At 40.5% G+C, this 26,739-nt stretch overlaps 1 protein-coding gene across 1 annotated transcript in view; it reads left to right on the forward strand.

Annotated features, from left to right (window-relative positions):
- The window catches only part of LOC133460347 (vacuole membrane protein 1-like), a 58,316-nt gene extending 31,825 nt beyond the window's left edge, over positions 1–26,491 (forward strand). The window contains exons 7-11 of the mRNA XM_061740969.1: positions 5,264–5,344; positions 5,726–5,842; positions 9,253–9,314; positions 24,550–24,652; positions 25,971–26,491. Of these exons, the coding sequence (XP_061596953.1) occupies positions 5,264–5,344; positions 5,726–5,842; positions 9,253–9,314; positions 24,550–24,652; positions 25,971–26,114 (507 nt within the window). The 3' untranslated portion in view covers positions 26,115–26,491. The remainder of the gene's footprint in view (positions 1–5,263; positions 5,345–5,725; positions 5,843–9,252; positions 9,315–24,549; positions 24,653–25,970) is intronic.
- Positions 26,492–26,739: the final 248 nt, after the last annotated feature.

Genomic DNA, 26,739 nt, shown 5'->3' on the forward strand with positions numbered 1-26,739 from the left:
ATAATGAAGTCATGCTTTTTCTAACGGCTCCAGACGCTGATGTCATGAACATCAGCTTTTTTTTTCTCTCTTTCTCCCCCCCCCTCTTAAATCTTTCACTCGGTTCGAGAACGCTCTACATGCCAGAGAGGAATCCTCAGTCCTGACACAGATCGTCTAAGAAGATCCTGCAAGGAAGTTGACTGTTTCCTGTCTTGGTTTTCTTTTTTTTTTTTTTCCATTTTTGTTGTGGTGTTTTTTTTTTTAAACTGGTACGGAAAGAGTTAAAAGGCTGTGAATTCTTGATTGCCAACTCCCAGGATCGTATCTCCTGTAACTTAAATCAGGGCCATCTGCGCTGGGCGTATGCCCCCCTCCTCGCCCCCCCGCCCCCCGGCCTACTGCACTCAAAGGCTCTCTGTGCTGTGGTTTGCCCAGCCCCGTCACGTGACTTCTCTGAAAGTGCCCCCTCCCTCCTCCTCCCTCTTTATTTCCAGTAAACTGTTTGAAAGGAGGGGGGTGAGTCAGAGTAAAACCAGCTTCCCTTTAACCGCAGCTTGTTAAAGAATTTGTCAACGTGGACTCAGGGGTGCATTTGTGCTTGTGTGTGTCTGCGTGCATGCGCGCCTCCGGACAGATTTGAATGTGAACCTCTTCTCCTTTCTTCATCCTTGAAAGGGGCAGTAGCGTCAGTGGCATCAGAAGTCCTTAATCAGTCCACTTCCTGTGGCAGACGGAGCGGGTGCAGGCTTCTCAGGAGTTAATGAGATGAACTTTAACCGTCTTCGTGTCGGGGGGCTCGCGACTGCTCCTGAGATGTGTGTCTTCCGTGTGAAAGATTTTCATTGAGGGAAAAAAAAAGAGAAAACAGAGAGAGAGAGAGGGAGAGAGAGAGAGAGGGAGAGGGGAAAAAAACATGCGTGGGTGTTGACTTGTGTATAGGCTGTACATAGATTTTCCCTTGTCCGACACTTTAGTTTTCCAAATAAAGAGTACCTTGTCGCTGCCTGATTTTTTTTCTGTGAACTTGGTTATTGATTCAAAAACTTAACAATAAAATAAACACATCCCACATTAAATGGTCACCAGCAAGTTGCCAACAGAGCCTAAATAAAATGATTTCACATGGTATTCCACCATCATCATATACATAGTTTATATATATTTATATGGACATTTAAAAATAAAAACTGATTCTGGTTACAAATGCAGATTATATACTGTGACCATTTCAAAGCCGCGTCAAAAATGAAATAAATGCTTTGGGTTTCTGTTTCAAGTAAAAATACTTCCTTGTTTCTGGTTTTTCCATTTGAACTTTCCAACGATCACCCCCAACTGTGACCACAGATATGTAAAGTATGACTTGTATAGACAGCCCTTCCCTCTCATGAATTTTAATTCTGGACATAATCTCATTTCCAATAATCACCCCGGTGACATACTTCTTACATCAGTGGTGGTCTTGTGATAGGCATCCTGTAAAACATGAATGGACCTGCGCTATATTTAGTGCTCTCGAATAAATGTGGTACATTTTGTACTTTTATCATGCTCTGCACATATACTCTAATCAGGAGTCAAAGATGCTCAATTTTCATCAGATAGTGTTCAGTTATTTTGACAGAAAAGTCACATGTGTTCATTGATTTACAAAAAAAATCCTCAAACTTATAACGAATTAAATGTCAGTTTATGTCAGTAAAAGTCTATTTCCTGTGGCTGAGTGAAGTCCGAGGATTAAATGTCATATACCAAGAAGTCAAATGTGGAACCAAACTATCATTTCTTTATGCTGCACCCTTGACCAGATCTTATCAAATTTAAATACTGCTTATAGCGCAGCCTTATAGGCCACGGGCGACTGGGGTGGGGCAGTGTAGTGGGTTTGAGTATGTATGTTAGGACAAATCCTTGGCAAGTGGCCAGGCAAATATGGTGATTTTCCGTAAGTCGCCAACAACAGAGTCTGGATGTCTGTGTCCCGGCCATCCCAGATACATGCTCCCATAGACCAGAAACCCAGAATAGACAGAGAATCCGAGTAAAGTTCCTCTGTACTAAATCACGGTGTCATGAGTGGAATTATACAAATACTTGAACACTTTTGCTTCCTCCCTTCATCTCCTCCGGGACCTTGTGTTCATAGCGCAGTTATATGTTCACGCTCTTTCACAGCATGAGCCAGAGGTTCAACTATAGCACCTACTAGGACGGGGAAGGGTCTTGATGTCAGAGAGACGAATGGGAGTCCCGGTTCATTTGCATGGCACTGATGGATTCTGCAGGACTCTGTCCGCTCTGTAACAGTCATTGTCAGGTGTCCCGGGTTCAGACACGGTCCTCAGTGGTTCAGCTGTAAAGCTACCACGCACATTCCTTCCCTCCCTGCGTCCCATCAGCTGAGCAGCTCTCTCACACACACACATGCATAAACACATGGACACACATAGGGGACATGCCAGAATTAAAACTACAGGGTTGTACAAGGAGAAACCTTCACGATTGGACATTGGCAGAGGCAGAAATTCAAATCTCGAACCAATCGGAGTCTGCGTCCCTTCGCTCCCCCCACCACCACCTTATTAGGCGACCTCCCATGTCTCTCAAATTTCCTGTCCACTGGGTTGCACCCCGCAAAGAATGTCATCAGCACTCTACTGGTTTTGTTGACCATATAAGGTATGATCATGTATTGCAAGCTTCTCTCCTGCAGCTCATTAAAAAAAGGAGAAAAAAAGAGCCTAGTGAGGCCTTACTTTTTCTTCAATCATAATTAAACAAAACTTTGTGTCCATATCAGAACTGATACTTTTCTGAATGTAAAAACAAAAAAACCCTGATTCGTAACAATAAGTAATTGATCTCCAGTTATTAAGACATCTGTAAATAACTTTTTTGTGCGTGTGTGTGTGTGTGTGTGTGTGTGTGTGTGTGTGTTTTTGTGTGTGCCCCTAAAATCTTCTGGTCAGTGCCTCATTAATTTCAACTTCATTCAGATAGAAATTTAATTTTAAATGTATAAATCTGATGCACAGTTGATGAAAATACTTGTTTCTGCAGCAAATTTAGAGTTAAATCTTATTAGGTAAATTTCTCTCTCTTTTTTTAAATTGTGTGTACAAGAATGAATAATATTAGGCACACCTTTTGGGCTAAATTCTGCTGACTAATTATTCACATTGATTTCTTACTATATACATATTTATTTAAAACAATCACCGGTCAGTTATAACCATTACAGTTAAAATAATTATATGTTAATTATATGATATATAATGTTGTTTAAATAACGTTTTAATATCCAACCATATAAAACCAGGGAAATAATGAAATTATCTTTGCAAATTATCTTTGCAAACAAGTGCTAATCCTACTGCTTTTCACAAGAACAGTACAAAAACTCAACAGAGAAGCTTAAATAAATGTATAAATACTATAATAAAGGAGAAAAAAAATCTTTCATTCAAATCATTTTTCATACCTTTTAAGATGAGTTTTGAACACATCAAGGCCTGTAAATAACACATTTATTTCAGACAGTTAGTAAATTGTATATATATATATATATATATATATATATATATATATATATATATATATATATATATATATATATATATTACGACTTCAAAATTTTAATACTTACCAGCATTTTAATACCCATCTGAATCATTATCACAGGAGACAAATCAAGTTGTTATTCCTTTAGTTACCTAAATGTTTAAATGTATCCTCTGAAAACACTGGTGTTGAAATAAAATAATGATAATAAAAATGCCTTTCCAAAAATAAGGAAAAAAAATGTCTTTGCATTCATAGGATTTCCCAGAAAAAGCACAAGTAAAATCCAGGTTGAGGCATTTCTTTCCAGAAAAGTATATTGAAAAACAATCTGTGTCACTGCTGTGAAAAGAGGCTTTTGTTGAGCTGTCAGGAGCGATAGGCCAATACCAGCGGAAAACCACTGGATTTGTGAGTCACTGCAGGGACTAAAGTTCCTTGTCTTGTTCTTACAGTACATTCCTAATTACAAAACATTAATGTAATACTTGATAGCATCATGCTTAAACCAGTTCAGCATCTTTCTGAAATGAAGAAACATGCTGACAAACAAGTCCTGTAATATTTTTGGAAGCATGTGACAGGTGAATCAGAGGCTTTTATGGTTACAGGGCGGTCAGGATTTTAGTACAGAAACTAATTTAATCTTGCTATTTAAATTTCTAGCAAGCATTTACTGTAAATGTACTTTTCTTTTGGGAAATTATCATTGTAAGTAATTCTGTTTTTGATGCTGTAAAAACTTTCACGGGACCTTTCACATGTGTTTCTTATAAATGTGGATGAATTAGGTCACATATATTCTTCAGAAAAGTGAAGACTTGAGTGTTTAATTTTCATTTCTTAAGAAATATAAATTATTCTAAAACAAGAACCTAAACTTTAAGAGATTTAGAAACATAAACCCCTAGATTTAGTGAATAAAAGCACCCTGATCCAAAGTTCTTCTAAATGTGTTTATCTTCAACTTCTAGATCGTCTAAACTGATTTAAATTCAATTTTTGAAAGCCTTATTATTTAGTTTGTCAGTTGTTATTAAGCTCAGAAATTGATTAAAGATTGTCTTTTTGAGAGAAGATTTTCATGAAATAAAAGATGTTCTCCCTTCCACTCATCTGAAACCAAGCAAAGATTTAGATTTAACTCATTAAACACATTTGAAAAATAAAATTTGGATAAAGATTTTTGTGGTTTTTGATGAAAAAAAATAAAAGGAGAGTTTGAACATTAGTTTGCACATTGAAAAGTGTAAAGAAGATGTATTGCTAAATCCCCAAAGCACACCTTTTGACAATAGAATATATAAACCATCAAAGATTAAGCTCTTTTTCTAGTCACTTGTTGTAATGTGTCATATAATGGATTTAAAATAAATATGTGAAAATCTTTCCAAAGGTTGCAGCTGACGACACACACCTTCACACACTTCCACATATCTTAAAAACAATGAAAGAAATATTCGTCCTAATTCTCCTTCAGTTCCAGCAGCCTGTTTAATTATTTTAGTTCACCTTAACTGATTAAATTATTTTAAATGTGCCAGAAATTAATTGTAGAGAGATAATTTGTCACATGGCAGCCACATCATTTTAAGCAGTCATAAAGACCATGACTTTATAATGTGTGTTTTAAAGTAAGCCTACAATAAATAATCTGGGGAATATTAAATAGTCCCAAGGTCTAATTTTGCTCACTTTTCCTACTTCTTCTCCTTTTCAGGACTTTGCTACCCGGGCAAAAGTGGCTGTGCAGAAACTCATCCAGAAGGTCGGGTTCTTTGGGATTTTAGCGTGTGCTTCTGTAAGTCAAATAACTAAAAAAAAAAAAAAAAGAAATCCTTTCCTAGACCTGAAGTTTTTATCATTTAAAATTATTTTCTAAAATAATTCCTTCACGCCCTGTGATATCTGTGCACTTTTCCAAAGCAAGGCCAGTGCAGAGCAGGTAGATAAGGGAGCAAGAATAAGGATTATAAATGCAGATTTGAGTCGAACTTCACAATCACATACTCTGTGTGTGTTTCTTTGTAGAATAAAGATTTAAGGCAAAATTAGGAAAGAAAAAACACTGAATGAACTTTGATGTTCTGTCACATGAGTTCATCTCCTCTTTTTGTTTCCTCGCTTTCATTTCTCATTGAAAATGTATTCAGGTCTAATGATGCATGTTGTTTCTGGCTAGATCCCAAACCCGCTGTTCGACCTCGCAGGAATAACATGTGGACATTTTTTGGTGCCATTCTGGACGTTTTTTGGCGCGACACTCATTGGGAAGGCGGTCATCAAGATGCATATTCAGGTAAGCCACAGTGACATCTGCATTGTCATGGTGTCTTTTTTAGTTAATGCAAGGAGCTAGTCCCTCTGTTTCCCCCAGCTCTCCTTTAAAATGTCTTCAAAAAAATCAGAGCTGTGTTTGTGTCATATTTAGCCTCAGCTGTACTTTTATATCTCTTCATTGCTTCATATCAGTTCTGTTTGATATGTCAGATTAATTTTGAAACAAAGGTAGAGACATCAATGCAGTTTAGTTGAGTTTCAAAGGGAGATTGTGTGTTAAAGCAATGACACTCATCCGCAGCATCTCTGCACTACAGCAGCTGATTGTGAGGAGGCCATTTTGTGCAGCAGTAGTAGGGGGAGTCAACCATTTTGTGACTGCAGCTGCAGCAGCTCCTATATACGTTTTACAGTAGACCAGTCAGCTTAACGGCAGATTGAGAATTTACAGGAAAGTCAAAGCTACATTTGTAAACCTCAACCTAGAAGCTGCCGTTCGGAGACTTGGCATCCCTGATGTTTCTTCTAATCCTGGAAAATCCTCAATTTGCGTCCAGGAATTTGCAGCATGTCTGTGATTACCGTCAGGGGTTTAACTTTTTTTTTGTTTTCGAAGCAGACGCAGGCCTTTGCTCATTGTGACACAACGGGGGGTTAAGAGCAAAGCATTTCTTTCTTTTGTCTACCTATCATGTTATCACACATAGAAAACTTTGTCCTGCATTGAACAGTAAAAACAAATGAGCAAACTGTACAAGTTAAAGCAGACAGATATTGTCTGAAGTGATTGAGGAGGAGAGAAGGACAGATGGGGTGAAGTAAAAGGGAGTTGCATGCATGACAGGCACAATCACGCACGCAAACAGGGCCAGATCACACCCAGGAGTCCCAGGGGCCCCCCCCTCCTGACGGAGCCATGTCCTTCTCTTCTTTGCTGGAAGAAAGGCTTCACCCGGCTCTCCAGCATGGCCAGGCGTCCAGCCTTTCCTGTAGCTGCTTATTTAAATTTTCTTCCATCTCAAAATTTGCTTCTAATGCCGATTCCTCAGTTATTTAAAGTGTGTGAGTAGGAAACGAAAGGTATTAGAAGAAAGCGTATTGGAGAGCAGGTGACACCCCCCCCCCCCACGGGCCAAGAGGAAACAAAAGGGGATTTTTGAGGCTTGTGAAAGTGTGCATGTGTGTGAGCGTAAAATAATTGAGCAGCCCCAGTGGTTGAGAGCATTGTACCTGTACTTCAGGTTTGTCCTCACCTGTCTCCAAGGAGAGTCTGTTTCATTCTGGCCTTTATTGCTCAATAAGCTCCACATCTGAATGTGCACCGTTGAATGCTCGCCGGGAGCGTTAGGGGCCCACAAGTGAAGTGCACGTTTTGGACCCCTGGGACAGCTGACTTTCCTGAGAACAGAAGCGCTGCGAGGTGTGAGGTGTGGCAGCAGAGATGGACCTCAGCTCAGCAGAAGGAGCCAGATCTTACGTTTAAATCTCAGTCACAGATTGCAAGATTTGCACAAACATGTTGAAAGCGGTTGCAAACTGATGTTATGACCTTGCTTGCTAAGTATGTGTTTGTGTAATTAAAGAAAAGCACAATCAGGATGTGCGTCTCTTATACAGACATTTCAGTTAACAGAAATTAGCGAGTCAAGGCACTGTCATCATTTTCCCAGCAGACCCATTGAAAAGAATCTGAGTCAGCTTTCCTGCCATCTTGCTGTCCCTTCCTCCTTCCTTTGTGTAGAAACGTAGATCCCATGTCAGCGTTCTTGAAGGAGCTGCGGGTACAGGAAAGAAACATGCAATACTCCAAACTTTCTTCATTTAGGCTCAGGTTTAAAAAGTGGCGGTGAGGGAGGGACTTACTGCCCTGCTGTTGTGCTTGTCCATTTCCTGCATCTCAAAAACCATACGACAGGAAATATCTGCCTTATTTAATGTCGTAAACGTCTGTTTTAAGTTCTCAGACCTTGCAGCGCTGTAACATTTTGACAGCAAGTCTCTCATTCATTCTGTTTAACCCACAATGACGTGCCGGGGCTTAACGGCCACACAAAGAAATGGACAACCCAATGATAATACATGGATGACCTGGATTACATGTTACATAAGCTCGCAGCCAACACTCAAACAAAGACCTGATCAACGCGCCCTGTCACATGAAATTAAAGTTGTCGTTGTGGCGACCTGGTGCTGAGATCTGTAGTGTAAGCGCTGGTGTCGCTCTCACTGTACCGACACGGCTGTCGTATGTATTGTTATTGTTACCAAGGTGTGCTTCAGTGTGGGTTTTCAGTCCATTTAGATAGTTATCTATTTTTTATTCCACTGTTGCTGTTTGTTACCAAAACCCGATCTGACCAGCTTTCAGGGTTTTTGTAAGTGGGGTGTAACTGGCATAAAAACATGATATTTGATAGATAAGTCAAGCTCCACGGATCTGTGTGTCAGGAATTTTATATTGTGGAAAATAAGCTCATAATGCTGTTTCAGACTGAAGCATATGTTTAAAAGGGATTAACCAAAGCTATATATTTAATATTATAAAATATTCATAACCCAGGTGGCACTTTGATGGCTCCATCATCATGGAAAACCCACAAAAAGAAAAAGCATTGTTCTCTCGTGTGCTATCTTCTGCTCTAGTCCCAGTAATTCAGCACTGCATACTTGTTATTGTGTTATCATGATTATAATTTTTTTTTTTAGTAGCTCTTATGTTGGCAATATGTTATTGAGCCCAGGACCTTTTCATATGTGTGTTATTAGAGGGAAATTATTGACTATAATTTAAAATAAGGCTCACTGAGTTATAACAGCTGTACTCTGTGGTAACGGACTTGTCTGAAGTCCTGTAGCGTCAGACATGTCTAATGTCAATGTTACAGGCCGTTTGCTTATAAGAATACGGTGACCATTTAGTTGTTCTTGCCCCCCTTCTCGGGATCACACGGGGCTGATGTGAACCAAAATGGCTGCCCGTCGTCTCCTTCTCCCTGCTGTCTCGCTGACTAAGCGGTGATCAGACTGGACAGCATCCCCTCCGAAGCTGTGACACATCACCTTTGATTCCTCTGATCCTCTGTTCATGTGATCTTTAAACACATATGCTCTCTGTTCTGAAGGCCGCCACTTTGATATTTTGACCCACTTCGTTGTGTCGTGGATGCGTCATAAAGTCCGGGCCTTTTGTTGTTTTGCTCTCCATGACAAAATGTCTTGCTTTGTCATGGCAGCTTTTAGCCCACACCGGCTTGTGCTTACTGTGCATGGGTTTGGGCATACTGAGTGGGGTGTGAGTGCGTCATGAAGGGGGTTAAAGAATTACTGGTCAAGTATGATGCACACGCTGCCTTGCTCAGCACCCCAGCAGTGACCTTATGTTTCAGCAACTGACTCGTGCTTTTCTCTGTGTGCTTCTTTGTCATACAGAAACTGTTTGTGATCATCACCTTCAGCAAGCACATTGTGGAGCAGATGGTGTCCCTCATTGGGTGAGTAAGCCTCATCTTCTGTGTGTTTAGGCTCCAAAAGTACCCCACGTGGGTTGCAGCTCTCACACTTCAAAGACTTGATGCTAAACTTGACTATTGAGGTACCTTTTTGGCTGATCGCGGGGCGTTCAGGTGGTTGCTGTGCTGTTGCGTGAGCTCTGACTCTTGTTCGTGACTGATTAAGCTCAGAAACATTTACAAGTGGGCTTGAATTAAATATTGGGATTTTTTAGATGATAGCGCGTGGCTTCTTCCTGCTTGAAGTAATTTGTTCAGATCTTGAGAAAGAGGTTTTGTCACATTTTGTTCCACTTTTAGGTCCTCACTCTGCAGAAATAGATGAGTAATAGCTCAGATTTTTCCGTTGGATGATTATGGGCATGAACATGTTCTGGCTGCTTCTCAGGACAGGATGCACTTTTGCCTATGAATCCTCTCTTGTGCTGTAACACTCATGATACCCTGTTTTCTTTGCTCTGTACATCGCTTCACCTCAAAGGGGGTCCAAGTCTGACTGTCAGAGGTGAATCACCGTAAAATAACCTTAAATCTTTCTGCTGAAATAAACCCTTTCAGGTGTTTCAGGCATCCAGGTGAGATGTGTTGATGTGTCTCCACCTGGGAGCCCCTCCATGTGAGTTTTCACTGAGGGTGCTTTAACACAAGAAATGTAAGCGTGCTCGTGTTTTTGTAGACTCCTCTGGAAACGTCATCACTGCACTGAAGGCAGACTGCTGAACGTACTTTACACATGAAGTTACATGAAGGATTGAGAAGCTTTACTTGTCACAGAGACCACGGGGCCAGTTTTTGTACCACAGTCGACAAAATGATCAATAACAATTAAGGACAAATTTCAATAATATCACCATCGCTGTAACAGATGCGGTCTGAGGCTTTCCTGAGATAAGGGTGTAACGGAGGAGAAGGTGCTGTGAGTGTTGATGAATGGCATGATGGGTGTCCTTGGAGAGATGTCAGGGGCCGCAGCTGGAAACTACCCTCCACACCTGCTGGTGGGAGTGCCATCTATTACACACACACACACACACACACACACACACACACTCATCTCACACCGTCTCACACATTAATATACTGCTAAACTCCTCTCCCCTCCGTTTCTCTCCCCCTCACACACGCCCGCTGTGCTGAAATCAGGAGACAAGATTGCATCAGCTCGCCGTCTTGTCATGGTGTCTTTTAGCATTTTGGCTGCTTCTGAGATTATTTCAGAAGAATATAATCAAATCAGAAATTCAGAAGTCTGCCTTTGCTCTTTTTAATGATTATATTTTTAACATTATCTTCTTTTTTTCGTAAAAACGTTTTTCTCCAAATAAAAAAAAACAACAAACTAAACTTGTAAAATTGAAACTCCTGAATCTTCCACTTATTTCTCTATTTAAGGTATTTAGATTGTTTCAAAATTCAAATAAATACTGGGAATGTAATACATTTTTTGTTTGTTTGTTTTCTTTCTTTTTCTTTTTTGGGAGAAAAAGTTTAGATTGTTTTTGAGGAAAGATAAAGTCTTGTCCCTCCTTTCGGCCTATTATTTTATTTTACATACATGCATCATTTCAGTACTTTCTAGAGAAACTGTCGCAAAGCACTGAGGTTTATCACAATCATTCAAACTTTCTACATCTTTGCGTATCGTGTTCTCAGGTCGGATTGTCAGCTTTGACAACCTGTAGACTCAGACACTGCCATGTTCTTATTTATGATGCTGTTCTTGGATTGCTTCTTCGATTTTTAACAGACTTATGTTTTTCTAAAAATATGAAGCTAAGATTAATTGTCTTGTCAGGATTTATTGACGCTATCTCTTGCCCAGAGCTCACACTCGACTGGGGGGGCGAAAAAACACAAAAACAAATTCAGGGTTTTGCTCCTTTTACATGGAATAATCCTCAAAACAGGATTTAATTTGTGACTTTGAGGATGATCATTTAAGATCTTGGCCTTGATCTTTTAATGACAACTAATTGACCTGTGTTACATTATCTTGTTGTTTTATTAAATAGCATTGCATTTTCGATTTGTTTAATTTGAGTTAGCTTTATTTTATTTGTATGTGTTTGGCAAACGTCTCTGGGTGTGGATGTGCCACAACTGCAGCCTGAGCAGGACGTTTTTACAAATCCGATCTTTGATCTGAGCGATTCTCTCCTGGGTTTAAAGGTCATCATAATCACTTTATTCTCTTCTGCAGGCACCTTTATGCTCAAAATGAGGACTAGGCCAGTCAAGCTTTTAACAATTCATGCATGTGCATATATTTTATTTTCACCTTTATATATGAGAGTGTGTTGTAAAAGAAATGCAACCTATGGCAGTCGCAGCTCATTGAGCCGCAGGCTCAACGCAACCGATGATTGGTTATTGGCAGGTTTCAGTCTGACTCTCTCCTCGCTTCTTCTCTATAGGAAGTTTCCCTCATTACAACTTGTCAACCGTCAGCTTCCTTCCTCATTTAGGTCTTTCCATCTTCAATTGTGTGTCACTCTCACTCTCAGTCACATATCACCTTATGAATGGGTGACAGACTCTCCACTTTAACCCCTTTCGTTCTGACAGACCACAGTTAGCTGTTAAGATGATTGAAAAAATTAAAGTCACCGTTACTCTCACATCGAGGTAGGCACCTGCGGTTGCGTTTGAGCGTAGATTTGCATCTGCCTGCACACACCAAACCTTTACGGATGTTCACGAGCAACACACACACACACACACACACACACACACACACACACACACACACACACACACACACACACACACACACACACACACACACACACACATACACACACACACACACACACACACACACACACACACACACACACACACACACACACACACACACCACACTCACTCACACACACACACACACACACACACACACACACACACACACACACACACACACACACACACACACACACACATACACACAACCAATTTTTCATTTGAATCCTTTGAGTCCATATAATAAAAGAAAAATTGGCTTTTCCACAACTCCTCATGTCATATTCACTATTTTTTCTGAGCCTCAGTGTTTTCCCTGAATTTTACCTCCCATCAATTTACATTAATAATTAATACATTTTTAATACTTTTAAGTACTTTTGAACTTTTGACAATTTTGAAAACTGATGCGCTCTCATTTGTATTTCTACATATATGTGTGTGTGTGTGTGTGTGTGTGTGTGTGTGTGTGTATATATATATATATATATATATATATATATATATATATATATATATATATATATATATATATATATATATATATATATATATATGTATGTATATATATATATATATATATACATATACATACATATATTCTCTCTTGTGTAGTTCCAGTTTTTTGTCATTGCATAAACTACAATAAACAAATTAAAATTGTAACTCCAGATTAATTAGATTTTTGGTTTAATTTGCTTTTTGGTTTATTTCTTGTATGTGTTCACTGATTCTTTGGTTGTGTCTTGCAAAGTGTTTCTTTTAGCAGTTAAATGTTATTCCTATTTTCATTTCTGTTGTTAGATTCATTTTCAAGATGTGGATGCTTTAATGGTTTTAAATAATGCACAACTTGTGTTTTAATTGTGGGTTTATAATTGTTAGGCTGTATTTATTTTGGTTGGCTCTGGGTTCAGTCGCTGTGACCTGAGATGAGCATGTTGGTGTTTGTGAGTGACTGAAGCGGCCGTTGGACTTTGACTCTGGTGATCTCATGCTCACATGATATAACCCAATACTACACTCCAAAACAACTTTTATTTCCTTCTCTTTTCCTATAGATGAACTAGTTAGTGCACACAGAGACACAGAGGTTCCCTGCTGTTACCTGTGAGGCTTTTGTGTTTTAGACATTATTGTTCTCATGAATAATTTCACATTTTCACCTAAACCTGATATTTACTAAACTATTTACAACTATTTTGAAAAAATTGTTTGCTTTATTTTTTAATTGTTTTTATTAAATATTTTTTTTTTAGATTTTTGTTTTTATTTCGATCAGCATCTGAGCTTCCTGATAATACACAGTAACCTTTTTTAAATTTGAGTTCATTAGAACTTGCTGTTTATGATAAACTTTACATGGTAAATCCCCCCTAATTTTACTCTTCAGTAACCTTTTTTTTTTTTAACAACCAACCGTACCTTAAGTTTCAGTGATAATGAATTATGGGGTTTTATTGAGTGTGCATTTACAGGTGCTGAAAAGTTCAGTCAAATGTACATTTTCTCATTTAGAAAATATAACTTATGCAAAGCTGGTGCTATCATATAAAAATAAAGTATACAAAAATGCGGCATAAAACTTTTATTTGCTTCCTATTCCTTTGATTTTTTGATAAAAGATTGTTATCTTATGAACTTAGCACATTGAGTTCACAAATTTGCCAAAACTTAGAATAAGCAAACTTTATTTTTTTTCATTGCTTTGGCACTTTAACATTTTTATGAGCTGTTCTTTATGATAATTATATTTTGTCTGGCTGCATTGTTTCAAAAGTAAGCCTATTCTTACTGCTATTTTAGTTTTTCTGTCATACATCAGCACTTTTTTAAATTTGAGAAGTTATTTTTCCCTGGAGGACAGTGTGTTACTAAACGTGAGGTTACTAAATGTCAATCTAACAGAACAAGTTAGGATCTGAGGCGTGGACATCATCACGATTTACAGTTTATTGCTATTTTCATCACCTCTTTAAAATGTCTACAAAAATGACCAAATTCAGAGTAATTTAACCAGTTGGAAAGTAAAAGTCAATATGTATAAATTACCTTTTTTGATCCAGCAGAAGATAAGTAACTCAGAATTTCCATTAATGCTTCATCAAACACAGATAAACACAGTAGAATACGAAGTAATATAATTTAATGATTACTCAATAGCTGTTAAGCATTTTTCAACAGTTTTTCTTATTATTACTCGCTGGAACAAAAACAGGTTGGACATCGCAGCTTGAGGATTTTTCTAAAATACTGTAGAACCAAATATGTGCCTATATAGCAAATGGATGTCGGACTTTTAAATTAAATCTCCTGTAAACATCTATGCTCAGCAGCAGTATACTCACAATGAAGATGGATATGTTTTTAACAGTCGCAGAGTCAGAGTAAAACGCTCTTCAGATGCCTTTTGGTCTGATAACACAAGCAGATAACGGAGTTGTGTGGCTCTGTGCGTCTGATCAAACTTGTTGAATGTTTTTGCATCCTGTGAGTAATCCACAGATGTGTCCTCTTGTGCATGTGCAGTGTGTCTAACCATGGGAAAAACTTGCAAACTGAGAGTTAAAAAGGTTTTTAAAAACAACATGAAAAAAGATTGCAGACAGTTAAGAGTCAATGCTGTAATTTATTTGAAGAAACTTCCACAAAAACATCTCCTAAATAGCCACACAGTTTTTTTTCTTCAGTAAATTTTGAAATTGATTTAAAATTTGTGAAAAGAAAGTCCTATATAAACACTTACTACCAGTGATTTGACTCACAACATGCAGCTCTGGATTATTTTTTTTTAATTAACAACATACTAGTGAGGCTGATAACCCCAGAAACACTCCAGAGAATGGCTGGTGCCCTGCTGCTATGCTTCATATAACACAGGGGGCCACAGATTTATCTCTTTTGTGCCCAATCCTCCCTGTCCTGCTCTCTCTTATCCCTGTGGGGGCTTTGTCAGCCAGCAAGGTGATGATATAAAGCAGGAAGCACTCAGAAATCAGCCGCTGCATGCTGCAAGGACTCGGAGACCTCTGCTGTGTTCTGCATGCTGTCTGAGTCCATCGGTTCCTCATTTGATCTGTTGTTAAATGCTGTCTTTCAGCTGAACTTTTTCATCTGATATGTGCCACTTATTCAGCTGAGGGGGGAAAAGCAAAACAAGAGTCTCCCCGAACTATGAGAAAACAGTGATGAGGCCTGTTGGATGGTTCAGTTGAAATATTTGTGACTTCTTATCTGCAGGAACCCTGTTGCCAGTGATTGCAGAAGGATTGGGTTTAGTGTCTGTAAACTTAAAGGGAAATTCTGTTGATGAGAATATGGAAAAGAGAGAAAGAAAAACTCATATAATGAGCGACAACATAGGTTTTCTGTTACAGTATCTTATCTCCTGTATTCACAGCAGTATTTCAGATTATCCATTATCTTAACTGAGTCAGCCATTCTCCATATGTTGTCTGGAGCTTAATAAATCTTAATATAGTATGTCATCGGAGGGACCATCGCTGTCAGCCCCATGGGGAGAATGGCATTGACATGCAGTAGGAAAGAATCAAGACCTGAAAATCTTCTCCAGTAGTGACCAGTGTGTTGGGTCCGAGGGGGGGAGCCCAGCACGTCTCCATGAGAATGCACCCATTTCCATGCGAGTTCATCTCCAGCACAGGAGTCCATTACCAGCACAATGGGCTTCCAGGTGGTTGTTCCTGCATTAGAAGGCTGTCAACATTAGGAGCACACAGCAGGCTGCTCCGCTCAGGAGGAGGCCGCAGGGAGAATCACAGGTCAGGGCAGGCCGGTTGGTGCTTGAGTGAGCCCTCTGGGTGTTGCTGCAGAAAGAATACATCAGTTCATGTATTTCTGTTTCAGTCCAAGTCTCACTTTCATGTCAAATAGTAAAAACTCTCGTTAAACATGTTCTTGTAATTCCCACGTTTGGTAATAAGCCTACTGATAATTTAATCTTTTTGCTTCTTGTGTCTTTTTCTTCACTAAACTTAAAAAATCATGGGTTACTGGAGAAGTAAAAAGGCTGAGTTTAATGCAAGTTAAACTATTCACAGTAGTGCAATTATTTCTGTGCGTGTAAAAATTAGTGAACTGGAAAAAGTGAGTTACAGTTTTCTTTCTACTGAAATTCACCGATCTTGACTTCTTCTTTTTCTGTCTTGTCTTTGTTTTAAGTGACTGTGAGATCTAAAAATCACCTTGCAGGAGGGGATTTTTTTTAATCTTTGCTTTTGGTTTTGTTTTTTTTTTATCAATGAACATCTTTTGCATCATACGTGATTGATTTAGTTTGTGAACAGTGATGGATTTCACCTGAACAGAGTGAAAGGGATGTTTCTCTCTATTATGCGTAATGTTAAAGCTAAGTCATTTGCAAACATCATTGCTCATATACATGGTCGTCGTAGAGCCTTATGAGCAAACTCTTCCTGTTAACCCAGTGTGCAGGAAGGGAGTATTTTTGATCCTGTTAGGCACTGGGTGCTCTGGTCACCTGAGAGCACCGTGACAAAGGTGCCATTGATCCCCATGACCCATACTCTCCCCGAACACAGCCGGAGGCCGCGAACTGAGCGACAGGATCAGAGGCAACCGGGGTAAGACAGCAAGTGAGGTATGGCAGGGTGGGCAGCAACTGACTTTTAATATGGCATCATTAAGTTTAATGCGAGGCTCAGCGGGGCGTCCGTTCTCTCATCTCATCCACTTCAATTCTGATTACCTTGGCCCCCCGAGCTCTGGCAGAAACGCAGAGGCAGTAACAAGTTTGACTGCGAGCCAGAAAGGTCTTACTACAGCTATTTAGAATAATATTCAATCTTGCAAGAAGACCTATTGTTCGGATCGTGTACTGCAGGCCTATTTGTGCAGTTAATGGCACACTGAAGAACTTAGAAGGGGTACACAAAGAACTGAACATAATTGTAGCTTCACCAAGTAATTTTGTGTGGGAGAGAGAAAGACACAATGAGAGAGAGAGAGGTCAGATGTGTGTTCCAGGTCTGGTGTCGTATTATGTGCCTCTCCGGCACAGTTTGTCTCCCAGCACTTCCTGCCTTATTCATCCTCGGTTCCTTTGTTTCGTATCACACTCTGTGCCACACCACATATGCTGCTCTCTCAAACAATTCCTGCACACGCTCAGGGCCAAGCGCTGCAATTTCTAGCATATAGCAAATGGGCCGTATGCTGTTTAAAGAAAGCCATTCATACATGTTTAGAGCGGCTCGTTCATCAGGGGAGCACGGCGTAACTTCACCCGCTTCATCAACATCCTCCACTGAAGTGGATTGTTTTGTAAATCCCACGGCCGCCCTAATGTTTGCTGTAGTTGTCATGAGGATATGTGTCTATGTTGTGTGTGAGGAGTCACTCCAGACAAGCCCTGACTCAGAGGCCAGCTGGGCAGATGTCCGGACCCCTCCCACTCCCAGCTCCGCATCAATCACACCTCAGTCAAAACAGACATGTTGTCCTCTGTCAGCCCTGTTTTCAGCAGCGGCAGCAGCAAATCATAGCGATGGAGGCCAGATACTAAAAAGAGGTTTGTTTGGGATCATTCTTTCTGTAAATATTCACTTTATTGTCAGTGGGCGTGAACAACCACCACTCTGTTGGGTGTCAGCCTGAAAACAAGGACAAGCATTTAGGATTATTGTAGCTATACTATGATGAGGCTGTGGTGCGTTTGTGTGTGCTATTATCCGAATGAGACCTCCAACATAAGTCACATGCACATAATACAAGTGTTTTATGGGACAGTAATGTATTTATATCCTTTAGTGTGTTTTCAATATTTCCACTGTCATTTCACTTTATTAAAACATTGAATTGCACATCGTCAGACGTGAGGTACTTTCACTTTTCAGCTTTCTAACCACAACCTCTGCAGCGTGTAAACTCAAACAGAAGTCTGCAGATATACCCGTCTAAGCAGTTAATCAGAAAGTAAGTCAAAATGATCATGTTTGGATGTTCAAACTATTTTTTGCTCATCGCAAAAACACATACATGTGATATTGTTTTCTGCCTTGAAACGTAGTTCTTTCTTGTTGTTAAAAACGCTCGCTTGAGCAGCAAATAGAGCAGATTTGAAAGCGGAGGATGTACAACATGCGGCCGGGAACTCACTACTGTAACCTGTGCGGTTGTAGGAGTAGTATGTTATTGCATATATGACGCGCCTCACGGCCTCAATACAGTCATGCAGCGTACTGTATTCTGAAAATTCAGTCCCACAGTCACAGTTTTGTGCTCAGTGGATAACCCACTGTGTAGGATTAGTGACGTAAATACAATGCATTTATGGGACAGTTCTCATTTATTCCACGTTCCAGTCTTTTTCCACCCTGTAACCTTGTTTCTATGGTCCATTCATCACATTTAATGTGTCATATGTTCATCTAACCCCTCGCCTACAGTATGTTTCAGCATTCTTAGTCGGACTTTCTCAACCAAAACGTACCCTGTAGGACTAACAAATGGTGTTAAATTATAAATAACCAGTGGTGCCCTACATCTCTTTGTCCTTTTCTGTTCATCTGCCTCCTCCTCTATTTCAAGCCTGCCTGTTGCTGCCGTTCAGGATGACTTGTCTGGATGTGTCTCCTGTTGAATCTGAGTCACTAAGCAATGCTTTTGCACAAACGGAAGGGTCCAGGTGTGGTTACCCAGTGACCCGGCTCCTCCACGCCCACCCTGAGAGGGTCTGTGTGGGCACGCTGACCCAAACATAGGCTGATCTTGAAGATTGAAAGGTAGTTTCCTGCGGCTGTCAGAAGAGTGAGAGGAAACGTACACAGCTGACGTCCCCCTGTTCATGTGGCAGCTCCGTGGGCACCCAGGAGGAATGCATGTGTCCCTGCTCGTGTATATGACATATTGTATATTTGTATGTGTGTGTGTGTGTGTGTGAGTGAGTGTGTTTGCTGGCTGAACACAGATGGCTGCGGAGCAAGGATGTGATAAACACTCAGGGCAGGGGGATCTCCGTGCAGGAGTGGGCTCCATGTTTTAGTGGTGAAGTCATTGGGAAAAAAGCCTGGTTGAACTGGAGGAGGAACAGACACTCACCCACAGGCAAACACACAGACAGATATTACCTTTCAACATTTGCACGTGAATCTAAATTTTCCTGACTTTAAAGTAAAACAAATTCCTCCCACACACACTCACACCCCAATTGCATTATATAATAATTTCAAAAATTTAATCAAATGGAATTGAAGCCGGAATGTATTCAACCATGAACCCACAAAAAAGAAAGGGGTTTTGCACCGAGATGTTGAAGAGGTCACAGTTTTAGTACCACAGGTCAGAGCACCATCCTACCACACTGTGTGTATGTGTGTCACAATGTTGTGTTAGGTGTGAGCTATGGCCCTGTGGCGCATTGGGTAACACCAGTTATTGCCTAAGCCAGTTGTTGTGATGATGTCGTAACCTGTTGGACCTGGCCAGGGTTTGGCCGTCATGTGAGCTTTTGTTCTCTGTCTTCCCCTGCCCAGGACGTCAAGGCACGTGTGTGTGTGTGCCTGCATGTCTCATCTTGTGAGAGTGTGTGTGTGTTTTTGGGAATTCATTAAAATAAAGAACAAGAGATGATGAATTTCACGAGTGTTTATGGAGGACTACTGAAGGTGGCAGCTGTCAGAAGGGGCACACATGTCAAAGGTCACCTCTGACTCACGGCCTGTGGAATTCAGTTTTCACAAAGCGAACACAGGACGTCTGAACATGCTGCACTCTCCAAGATCAGCAGCAGGAAATGATAGTCAATTAAAAAATAAGAGGCTGAGATGTTGGTCACAAATTAACCCTTCAGACTGGTTATCGAGACAGGAAGCATGTTTTTGGGGGTTTCCCGCCTTATTTCCTCGTTTCACCTAAAACCTTCATCCTTCTGCGTCTTTCGTCCTTATTGATCACATTTGAAATCTTTGTTAATGAGCCCGCTCTCAAACACAGGTGATTTTATTCCTACAGCAAACTTTTTTAGACTTTTCAAATGTTCTACTTTAATGCACAAGATGCAGCTTTGTATCTATACCATTTGAACGTACAAGCACTGTGATAGCATGCATTTAATTATTTATTTATTTACTTTTTGTTTGAGTTTTGGGATTGGAATAAAATAGGACAGAAAATCAGGTGAGACAAAAGTTATACTAAACTCTGATTTCCTCAGTGTGCTTATTTTCATATTTATAAATATTTTTTTTAACATTAATACATTTTCCTTTTTTTTGCCACGCCTCAAATATTTAGTGGTATTTTAGTACTGTACATTTAATGTTTGAAAATATAAAATGTTTGTAACGGTACATGAATAACTCATATGCAGTATTATTTGTGTATTTTAACTGATTAATTGAATAATTTCTTTCACAAATCTGAATACTCTGTGCCCTGTTGGTTTGATGCATTAATTTAGAAGTGAATTTGACTGTAAAGGCCACTAATAAGCTGCCCTGCTGAATTTCACAACACACTGATACAAATTGTCAAACACTATTGTATTTTGTCCACATGCTTATGTTACACAGATGCAGTGTGCGACCGCACTGAGTATTTGGAAAAAGTGATTTCTCTGCTGGTATTGTAGGAGGGCGGTGGTGCCCTGACTTTTCCTGAACCTCTGGATGAGAGCTGCACATGTTCACAAATATTGATCAAATTTTAGTTGGGCTAATCTGATTGTCTCCCTGGATGAGGTGGTGCTCTCCCCTGTAATTATGCTCACAGATGGTGCAGGTGTTGACGAAGGAAGTGTGAAAGGGTGGCAAATGCTCTGTTTTTATTTGAATTCAAATTTCCAGACAAAACCAAACTGTTTCTAATCATCAGTGAAAAGCAGCTGACTGAGTTTCTTATCTCATCTCGTCAATTTTTGCATGTCGATTTTCTTAAAATACTTTTTTTACAACACTGCAAAGATTTTATTTTTTTCCCCCTTTTTGTGGATTTTTTATGCAAAAAACTCTAAGTTTTTTTTTTTTTTTTCAATTTGGTTAATAAATTAATAAATAAAAGTATGCCTTTTCTGTCCGCTACACATCAGTGATTAATAACAAAATGAGGTGCAATTTCAGTATTGAGATAAAATGAAAATCTCCTGACTGTTATTTGATCTGCTTACATTTGCTCGGTGCAGTGTTGATATGTGGATAAATTAGCTCCTGCACAGTTTATTTCTAAGATGATGCCACAATATTAAGCATTATGTTGTGGCTGATTAATTTATAGAAGTATGTATGTACCTTTGTGAAAGCCCTTGTCATTTTTTTTTTGTAAAACTTCTGGAAGTAATTTAATCAATTGCAGAACAACTGTTAAAGTTTAATAGGATCCACACATGCAGGGTTTTATTGTTGTAAAACATTTCAGGGCTTTCCTTGTTGTTATTATTACCCTTTTCCACCATCCATTAATTTCTTTTTCTTTTTTTTTTGTACTTTTGAGGAGGAATTGAGCACCCTCTTTTTCACACACACACACACACACACACACACACACACACACACACACACACACACACACACGCACACACACACACACACATTCACGTCAGCAATATACATGTATTTTTATGCCTGATAATAAATCTTATCATTTTAATTTTTTATTTTTTGATGCAAACACTTACAGAGGATTGTTATATAAATAACCAGGAGTGTTTTATGATCATAAAAAGCAATACACCGAATTAAGTTATGGAAAAATCTGCTACTACTTTCTTTCATTTAAAGGATGAAATGATGAGAAAATGAAGGAACAAAAGCTTCATATTGAATGTAATTTTATGGAACATGTGCTGCAGATTTTTCACCTTATTTGATATGATTAGAGTTTAAGCATTTTGACTTTTAGAGGACCACATTTGAAGCAGCATACAGCTTTTTTTGCTTAATCTGCATCACCACAGAATTTAAGTAGTTATTTTTTCATAAACACATACCTTATATGGAAAAATTAGGAGGGTATTTTAGAACTGAAAATTTTGGCTGGATACTTTTTAAAAAGTTCTGCATTTTCTTTAAATTATCTTTCAAAGCCAATACATTTCTGTTTATGGTCAAAGAGATACAGCTGAAAAGTTGTTATTTTAATTCTACATGGACCATAACATTTTAGCCATTTTTTTGTTTGCCAAACATCAGTGACATCTGAACAATCCTAGATTTCCCCCTCTGTTATCTGTTCAAATAAATTAAAAGATTCAATTTCCACCTTTTTTACTAAACATGAGCACAAACCTTTACAGCAGTTATTGTAAAACATTTATTGTGTTCTACATGTGTTTAATGCATGCAGAGGTGACCAGAAGATGAAAGAAAGAAAGGAAAATCCACCAAAGAGGAAGTTAATGTCATGTCAGACTTGCAAAAGAGATAATCTGATGAACCTCTTTTACACCTGGAAAGATGTTCAGCTCAGGTACTCACGGGAAAATTCTGAACACAGTTACAGTAGGAATTCCTAAAATCCAACCATTTTCAAACACCTCAGCGAAAAGTGAAAATATATTCCCCAAAACCAGAAAAGCAGATATTCAAAAGAAAGAGCAGGATGCAGTCCTGGCTGTGTGGCAGTACTTTCTGCTTTAGACTTGTAGCTTTGAGGTTCTTTGTTGGTGGATTTGCCCATGCAGGCTCATGACTCAGTGTTGCTCATCGTGTAGGAGATGATTCGCCCGCCATTTCTGAACGCTGTTCTTCTCGCTCTTTGTTCCTGCCCGTGGAGCCTTACATGCTGAACCCGTTCGTCTCTAATGTGCTTTTTGTAGTATGTATTTGTGTGTAAACTCTTGTTTAGTCTGTCATCTGAGTTCAATATTATTATTTTTTAAGTTTCTGTGTGTGGAGGTGTTAGGAATTTACTGAACTGGGGGATGGGACGTGATAGTCTACGTTTCCCTCCAAAAAGAGAAAAGAAAGAACGAAAAAAAAAATTACTAATCCTTGTTTCCCTTTTTTCAAATACATTTTATTCACCCTAAAGAGTTCAGCTTTCTTAAACTTTCCGTCTGCTTTATGGCCTTTCAGATTTAGGATATCATTACCTGTTTTAAGTTAATCATTACTTAAATGCTTCCTTGTTTTAGATGCAATCATTTAACACAAACAGTTTTTTCCCCCCCTCGCCATAGTATAGGTGTGCCTTCATGTATCTTTGTCTGTGGAGGTGGGGAGGGACGGAAATGATTTGCCTCCTTCAGAGAAAGTTATCAGCCATAAAGTCAACCGTTTGTGACATGGCTGCCCACGCAAACCTGCCCTAAAATCTTTGATGTTTCTCTGAGCTCTGATGATACCTCTCTCCGATATGAACAAAAGATGTAGAAGAGGAAGACGGGGAATGTGTTGAAACAAAAGCTCAGGGGAGTAGTGCAGCCACAAAAGAAAATTAGTGAAGCTCTTTAGTATGTATTTGTTTAGTGATTAATCACTAACTCCAGCCCGGGATGGGTCACTGATTCGCTATTCTAGGGAATTCTTCGCTGTGTGTGTGTGTGTGTGTGTGTGTGTGTGTGTGTGTGTGTGTGTGTGTGTGTGTGTGTGTGTGTGTGTGTGTGTGTGTGTGTGTGTGTGTGTGTGTGTGTGTGTGTGTGTGTGTGTCTTTTTTTCCCTCTGTGAGTGTGTGTGTAAGAGGGCAGGGAAAGGGGGCTCAGTAGTATACTTGTATTTTGTGGCTAAATCTTGTAAAGGGTTTCCTAATATGGGCCGTCTTACAGCAGTGCCCTCCCCCTGTGGGCCATCCCTTCAGGTCTCAGCCAGTGATGACACAGCTCGGGGTACGACTCACTTCCTCATTAATTGGCTGAAACCAGTTCTTACAGGAACCGATAGTGATAAATGTGAGAGTTCTGAGAAGTCATTCATTTCTCCTCGCTGCAGCGGCAGAGGAGGCACTGCAGGGGAGTTGAACGGGTTCACCGATGTGCGTGCGTGTGTGTTTGTGAGCGGGAGAGGAAGCCGAGTATGTGTGTACGAGCAGAGAGGAGAGCAGAGCAGAGCAGGAGAATGTGTGAGACTACCGCTGCTGCTGCCGCAGCTGCTGTATGAGGACCAGACAACTTTATTTTCATTCTGATTTCATTTTTGATATTTTCTTTTTATTCCTTTTTTTGGTTTCTGGGTGTCTCTTTAATTTCCCTGTAAGCCGTGTTACAGTCTGTCCTTTTTTCTTTTTTTTTTCTGTCTGTCTGTGTGTGTGTGTGTGTGTGTGTGTGTGTGTGTTTGCGTGTTTGTGGGGATGAGCAATGAACGGATCGCACTCGTTGCCCTCTCCGTCTTTCTCTCTCCTCGGAGAGAGGAAGCGGGCCGACACTGTACAGGAGATAGGACAGCATGTCTCCCTTTGTTGCTGCCCTTGGGCTGGTGAGTAACAATGATGTGACGTGATTTGTACCCCCCCTCCCTCTTTTTGTGTCCCCCCCAACCTCCCCACCCTCCTCTATTGGTGGAAACAGGGCTGTTCCACTGCTGGGTGCGGCACTGCAGAAGCCCTTCAGGGAGTACTTGGAGGCCCAGAAGGCCAAGATGCACCATCGCACCGGAGAGGGTATCCCAACTGTGAGTACAGGGGCCTGAGCCCCCCCCCACAGCTCACACTTTCTGTTTGATCACATGTGCGCGCCAAGTAAAGAATGTGGCCCCTTTTACTTTAGCCTCTTCTGCTCCTTTTCCCTCCACTTTTTTTTGTGTGTTGTTTTTGTTGTTGTTATCTGTTTCTCTTCTTTATCGTGACTGCTCATTTTTTAATCTTTGACCCATTTTTCTGTCACGGGCCACGAAACATCGTACTCTTTCACCTGCTCTGCCCGCGTCACATGCTTTCGATGCTGTTCTTAAAACAGGTTCAATTCAGAAATGAATTTTTTCTCCACTCGTTTACAGTTGGAAGCCGGCAGGTCATAGGTTTCGCTGTCCGCTGTAGTGATACAGTAAATTACAGAGGCTTGTTGAGGGCCACAATGACAGAGTGGGTTTGCACTGCCTTGGGCGGGCTTGGAGGGAGGGAGGGAGGGAGGGAGGAAGGGAGGGAGGGAGGGAGGGAGGGAGGGAGGAAGGGAGGGAGGAGAAACGGAGGGAGGAGGAGAGGGGCCAGTGTGGGCTCTGGCTTCACTCGCTATATTGAACTGTACTACTGTAGCACGGGGCGTGCTGACTCATGCTCCATCTTACCAATTGGGAGAGTGTGTGTGAGTGTGGTCACTCCCCTATGTGCCACATACACACACACACACACTTGCACTCACTGCCCCGCCTGAACCCAGCACTAACTGTAGACCAGAGTGCCCCCCCCCCCCCCCCCCCCGCTAGTGACAATCCATCAACCCCCCCCACCACCACCATGTCTAGAACAAAAAGAGCCAGTTGTAGCTGAAGCCTATTTCTTTTTCAAAGCTTCTTTCCGTCTTCTGTGTTTCTCACCCCCCCCCTCCTCTTGTACTTACGTGATTCATTGAAAACAATTTTTCTTTTTTATGTGCTTACAAGGAAAGAGAAGAGAGAGGAAAAAAAAGCATAGATTCCGAGTTGCACAAGGACAGATTAAGGCATTTTCTAGAACAATGTTCCTTTTTTCTTGTAACTTGAGCCTCCAGCAGTTACTGGAGAGAAGCGAGGCAATTTAACTCGGTGGAGGCAGGCTGCAGGCTGGGGTCAGTGGGGGCGTTCGGAGGGAGGACGGTGGGGGCTGCCGCGTGTTTTATTACCCCTGATCTCTATCTGTCCTGCACATGGAGCTGGATCCCCACCTCGCCTACAGCATCAGGAGCAGAGGGGAGAGCAGGGGTGCGGGGGTAACCGGGGGTGCCCCCCCCCCCCAGTCAGCGCGCCGACTGAACTCTTCTCGTCTCCCCTGTGTTCTCTGTGCGGTTCCTGGCAGGAGGAGAGCTGGCTGTCGTGGCTCTTCGAGAAGGTTGTGGTCATCATGGTATGCTTCTTTGTCTGCTCCATTGTCAACTCCATGGCGCAGAGCTACGCCAAGCGCAGGCAGCAGGAGAAGTACTCGCAGGGCAAGATGGAGTGAAGGCCGGCGAGAGATCACGCTTGACCTTCAACTTCAGAAGCCTCCCCTCCTTCCTCCAGGTTTCCACAACTCCTCTCCTCAAATGTGCTCTTCCTCTTGGCTTACACCCCACCATTTTCAGAAGAAAAATATCAACCCTCGTTTAAGTTCAACTCGGACTTCCAGTTACTTGTTTTAAGAAGCCTTTTCCCCGCTTAGCGATTTTCTCCAGTTTTATTGCTTTTATTTGATTTTCTAGAAGGTAGGTGTTTGCTGTGATGTGTGAGAGTGTGTAAAATGTTCTCTTTTGGTCCTTTTAGTAGTTGCGGAGCACGTGAGAAGAAACTGTTGGGAATAAGTCTCCCCAGTGTAGCGCTAAGCTGCTGTGTTTTCCAATAGAGGAACGTAACATCATTTTATGTCCATTTAATGATTTTAATTTACTTTACCGTAGCAGGATAGGATTGTTTTAATCGTGCTGTGTTTTTAAAAGCAGCTAAAATAACTTATTTATCTATTTATAATTTATGTATGGTAGGTTATTTATAAGACTCGATGTATTTATTACAGTCTTGTAGGTTGTTGCTCTACATTAGCTGTGGTTACATAAGACATGTAACAGGACTGTAATTTACAGTGTCGTCCT

Source organism: Cololabis saira, chromosome 14 (assembly GCF_033807715.1).
Source record: "Cololabis saira isolate AMF1-May2022 chromosome 14, fColSai1.1, whole genome shotgun sequence".
In the NCBI taxonomy this organism is placed as follows: domain Eukaryota; kingdom Metazoa; phylum Chordata; class Actinopteri; order Beloniformes; family Belonidae; genus Cololabis; species Cololabis saira.